A 5,873-nucleotide genomic window follows, 5' to 3' on the forward strand; every position below is an offset into this window, starting at 1 on the left:
AAATGAATTTAAATCGTCAGCCAGGTGTTGATTGTCCACAGATCGAGGGAATGGTGACTTGTGGTTGGTGATGTCCCTCAGGCCATTCCAGACTGATGATGGGTCGTTGGATGAAAACTGGTTTTTCAGTTTATCAGAGTAGTTCGTTTTTCAATGCTGAAAAGTGTTCTTCATTTTTCAAGGAGGGAGAGTTGCTGTCACTCAGGATGAGTCATTTGGAGATGGACAATACTGTACTTGACATGGTAGTTTTAGCTCAAATACGAAGTCACTTGCACTGTGGGGAAGAAACCGCTAAATCAAAAAAAGGATCACAGACTGTGCGTAAACGTCGTCGTTTAGATTACTACTATGAGGGGCAGAAAATCTGTCATGACACTTTTATGTATATGCATGCGGTGTTCAAGGATCGCCTAGCTGCATTGGTCCAGCATTATTTAGAGAATGGTGTGACCCCTAGGATGCATGGAAATAAGGGCAAGTTGCCTAAGCATGCCTTGGATGTAAATGACATTGAGAGAGTTGTGACATTTATCCACAATTATGCAGAAGAAAATGCAGTGCTGCTTCCTGGCAGAATTCCAGGATACAAAAGGGACGACCTAAAGCTACTGCCCTCTTCTGTCAGCAAAGTTGCCGTCCACAAACTGTACAGCGATTCTTGTGAGGTCAGTGGTCATCGAGCTGTGAGTGAACGCACATTTTACCGTCTCTGGCAGCAGTATGTGCCAAACGTGTTGCCAATGAAACCGATGTCAGATCTATGCTGGACCTGCCAAAAGAACAGTGCTTTATTGGTAAAGGCCTCAAAGAAAGACTTGGAGGAGAAAACAGAAGCACTAGTGAAAGCAGAGGAACATCTGTGGCAGGCCACAACAGAACGTTCATTCTACAACAGCAAGGTCCAGGAGTGCCGCAGAGTTTTAGCTGAGAAGGGTGTCTCCAAGCTGCTGGAGCCTGGGAACAGTGTACCAAATTCATCAAATGATTTTGAGGTATTTTTTTTCTATAATTTCCTTTTCTATCAGTCTATTAGTAATTCACATATTGAATGCATGGACATACTTGAAGTCACAACTGTGGTTGAATAATAAAGGTTAGTACATTACTGAAAGCTATTGAAAGTACTATTTACATTTTACATTATTTACACCACTGTATACTACACTACGGTTACTAAAATAGTTAAGTTATCAATCAGCTATTAAAAAAATTACCTGCAATCTTGTGATGTCTTCCATCTCTGCCATTAAGCACTAACATGAGGGCACTCATCTGTTTTTTAATTGATTTTGATTTTTACAGGAAACGGTGTATTGACAAATTGAGTAAACATTTGGATATTATTTTTCAGGTTCATTACAGCTTTGACTTTGCTCAACAGCTGCATTATCCCCACAACCCCATGCAGCCAGGACCCATCTTCTTCAAGACTCCTCGCAAGTGTGCTGTGTTCGGCGTTGTAACAGAAGGGCTTCCACAGATGGTGATCTTCCTTCTAGATGAGGCAAGCATCACTGGCAAAGGGGCCAACTGTGTGATCAGTCTCCTGGACTACTTTTTTGAGAACTATGGTGTGAAGGAGACCCACTTGCACTTACATGCCGACAATTGCTCAGGACAAAATAAAAACAATTCACTGGTTCAATACCTTCTTTGGTGCGTTGTAACGGGTAAGCATCAGAGGATCACTCTTTCATTCATGGTGGCTGGTCATACAAAGTTTGCTCCCAACTCCATGTTTGGTCTGTTCAAGCGCAAGTACAGGAATTCAAAGGTGGACTGCTTGGCTGATATTGTGAATGTTGTGCGGCAGGCTTCTCCAAGTGGTGTGCTGATTCCCCAACTTTGTGGTGATGAGATGGGCAATGTTATTGTCCCCATGTATGGCTGGAATTCCTACCTGTTACAGTTTTTCAAAAAGCTGCCATCAATCAAGCCAATCCATCACATTGAATGCAGAAGAGATGGAAGTGTAATGTGCAAGATCCTTTCACAGTCAGAGCCAGTCACATACAAGCTGCTGAAGTGTGACCCAGATGACGTGCCTTGTGAGAAACCTGCCACTCTGGTACCAGAAGGACTTAGCAACGAGAGGAAAATGTACCTCTTCAACGAGATTCGGGAATTTGTGGCCGAAAGATGTAGGGATCTGGTATGCCCTAATCCAACAATACAGAACAAGGTTCAGAGTGACGAAAACAACAACGCTGTCTATGCAGAGGTGCTGACTCCTGCTCCACCCCACACCCGTGGTGTTGGAAGTCCAAAAAAGATCCCACATGGTCTTGTCAAAAAAATGAAACTGGCTTAGCTTAATTGACTTTGTAGTCTCAACATGGAGCTGCTTATGTACATACTCTTATTTCTTATTTAAATATTAATTTTAGACTTTTTAATGAAAAAATTGAATACTTTTGTGAATAGAATCTGAGATTATTAAATATTTCGCATCTAGACAATTTTAGAATGTATACAAAATTTGAGACTGACCTGTTAAAGGGATAGTTCACCCCAAAATTTGAATTCTGTCATTATTTACTCAGCCTCATGTTGTTCCAAACCTGTATGAGTTTCTTTCTTCTGTTTAACACAAAATAAGACATTTTAAAGAATGCTGGTAACCAGACAGTTGGCAGCACCATTGACTTCCATAGTGTTTTTTCTTATGGAAGTCAATGGGTGCCGCCAACTGTCTGGTTACCAGCATTCTTTAAAATGTCTTATTTTGTGTTCAGCAGAAGAAAGAAACTCATACAGGTTTGGAACAACATGAGGCTGAGTAAATAATGACAGAATTCTAATTTTTGGGTGAACTATTCCTTGAATATTTATTTATTTTTTACTCCAGATTTACTCAATGTTACACCGTGGCCCAGTAAGAGAATAAGATTTTCGAAATGTTATATGTTAATTAATTGATATAATATTGATATTATATTTTCACTGATATTTCATTTTACTAATAAAGTTATACAAATCATTCAACTGAATTGACATGGTAATTGCTACAATCAAGCTCTTGTGGTGGCCCCATTCGTTTCTTTCGAATTCGTTTTTATGCTTTTAGCTTTTTGGACATGCGCATCATAATAAATAGGCCTGTTTTACAAAACTTTTAAGAATTTTCCCCAAAATGTGTCATATATCACTAAAAAGGGGGGAATCTCAGCTTTAATGTCGTATATGGCACATATGGAGGATAATTATGGATCAAATGTGTTGCAGCTTTAAAAATAAGCTTTTTTTTTAAATTGGAATTTCTCAAAAACATGATTTTCTGAGCCCGAAATTCAGCAAATCTTTGACATAGCCTTACTCAGTCAATATTACAGATATCAAGGTTATATTTTCACAGAATGTTCTTCACATTATGTAGGATGATTGTATGTAGAAAACAGTGAATCACAAAAAAATGACTTTAGCTGGGTTTTCACAGGCAGGGTCACATATGATTTTGGTTAAACATAGTAGGCAAAATCTGAAACATTAACCCATTAGAGTTTACAAGAAAACATAGGCCACACAACATAAAAGGAAAATCATGAAATGGGAAAATTAGATACATGTTTATACATTTCTCAAGTGGTTATATGTATATATATATATAGGATTAGGATAGGATTAATAGGATAGGATTAACAGGGTTTATTTCTTCTTCTCAAGAATTCAGTAAGAGTCACTCTGCACATTCCTTTTTTGGGGTCGTAAAAATTATTATCAATGTAACAAGACACTGAGTTCTGCCAGTGGTGTTGGCTTAATTGTGATGTTAGCTTTGGGGCAAGTTACATAGACCTTTGTTGGGAGAGTGAGTTTGCTGGACTATTCATTAAATATAATGAATAATTTGTGAGTGTGTGATTGGTCCAGACGCTACAATGTTATAAACATGAGCCTCGTCTGAAAGGCAAAAGGGGGAGGTGTTGCTGTAATTTACAGTAACATATTCAGTATTACTGAGAAGTCGTTGTTTTAAATATAATTATGTTAAAGTGTTGGTGCTCAAGGTAACACTATCTAGTGTACATGATAAATCACATTTGAGATTTGTGCTGGCTACTGTATACAGGCCACCAGGGCACCATACTGACTTTATCCATCTAGCCAAGGTTGCAAAGCCAACTCTGTGTTACAAATATGTTAGAACTATAACTTCTGCCACTAAAGATTGCTTTATGAATAAAATTCCTGATCAGTTTCATCTCCTCAGCATCCCAGATAGCTTAGAAGAACTTGATATTGCGACAGAAACTTTTGACTCTCTCTTTTCCAGCACTTTAGACAAAGTTGCTCCTTTGCGGTTAAAGAAGATAAAAAAAAAAAATAGTCCAACACCATTGTACAACGAGCACACTCAGGCCCTTAAGAGAGCAGCCAGAAAAATGGAGCGCAACTGGAAGAAAACAAAACTAGGTTGTTTTTTTTCCGCATTTCATGCAAAGAGAGCACTATTGCATACAGAGAGGCCTTAAAAGGCGCTAGATCTGCTCATTTTTCAACCCTATTAGAAGAAAATAAACAAAACACTTGGTATTTATTTGACACAGTGGCTAAATTAACGAAAAATAAAGCTTCAACCCCAGACATTTCTAAACAGCACAGCAGTAATGACTTTATGAAGTTCTTTACTTACATGATTGATAATATCAGGGAGAAAATTAAAACTATTCAACCGTCTACTACAGTATTGCATCAGGCAGTGCATTGTAGTCTCCTTGAGGAAAATTTTTATTCATTCATTGCTATAGGAGAGGAATAATTTTCTAAATTCAATAAATCATCTAAATCGATAACATGTATGCTAGACCCTATACCGACTAAGCTATTGAAAGAGATGCTTCCAGAGGTCATAGATCCTCTTATTAATATCACTAATTCTTATTTGTCACTAGGATACATACCGAAAACTTTTAAGATGGCTATGATTAAACCACTTGTTAAAAAAACGCAACTTGATCCTACAGAATTAGTCAATTACAGGCCGATCTCAAATCTACCTTTTCTGTCAAAGATACTAGAAAAGGCAGTATCCTCACAACTATGTTCCTTTTTAGAAAGAAATGGTATCTGTGAGAATTTTCAGTCAGGATTTAGACCGTACCATAGTACTGAGACAGCTCTCATTAGGGTCACAAATTATTTGCTCTTATCATCCGATCATGGTTGTATCTCTCTATTAGTGTTACTCAATCTTAGTGCTGCATTTGACACTATTGACCTCAACATTCTTTTATATAGACTCGAAAATGATGTTGGCATTAGTGGAATTGCATTAGCATGGTTTAAAGCATACTTATCTGACCGTTATCAATTTGTAGCAGTAAATGGAGAGATGTCTTATTGATCAAAAGTTTAGTATGGCGTACCACAAGGCTCAGTGCTAGGACCATTGCTGATCACTCTGTAAATGCTACCCTTAGGAGATATCATTAGGAAGCATGGCATTAGTTTTCACTGTGATACTCGGCTCTATATTTCTTCACGCCCTGACGAAACTTACCAATTCAAAAAATTAATGGAATGCATAGCTGATATAAAAAAACTGAAAGACTAGTAATTTCAGAGATTCTAATTATTGGACAAAAAACTTCCTCACATAATAACCTAGAATACTGTCTAACACTTGATGGCTGCTCTGTCAAGTCTTTGTCGTCGGTTAGGAACCTGGTTGTGCTCTTTGATACCAATCTTCCATTTGAAAGTCACATGTCTAGTATCTGTAAAACCAAATTTTTCCATCTTAACAACATATCTAAATTACGTCATATGCTCTTAGTGACAAATGTGGAAGAATTAGTTAATGCATTCATGACATCAAGGCTAGGTTATTGTAATGATATTATGGGTGGTTGCCCTGCACGCTTAATAAA

At 37.7% G+C, this 5,873-nt stretch overlaps 1 protein-coding gene across 1 annotated transcript; it reads left to right on the forward strand.

Annotated features, from left to right (window-relative positions):
• Positions 1-389: 389 nt before the first annotated feature.
• On the forward strand, positions 390-2,314 carry LOC143729024 (uncharacterized). The gene is made up of 2 exons (XM_077220008.1): positions 390-995; positions 1,355-2,314. Exons 1-2 carry the CDS (start codon positions 390-392, stop codon positions 2,312-2,314), a joined length of 1,566 nt encoding a protein of 521 aa, XP_077076123.1.
• The last annotated feature ends 3,559 nt before the right edge of the window (positions 2,315-5,873 follow it).

This window comes from Siphateles boraxobius, unplaced genomic scaffold (genome assembly GCF_051911475.1).
Source record: "Siphateles boraxobius isolate OS27281-9 unplaced genomic scaffold, OSU_SipBor_1 8, whole genome shotgun sequence".
In the NCBI taxonomy this organism is placed as follows: Eukaryota; Metazoa; Chordata; class Actinopteri; order Cypriniformes; family Leuciscidae; genus Siphateles; species Siphateles boraxobius.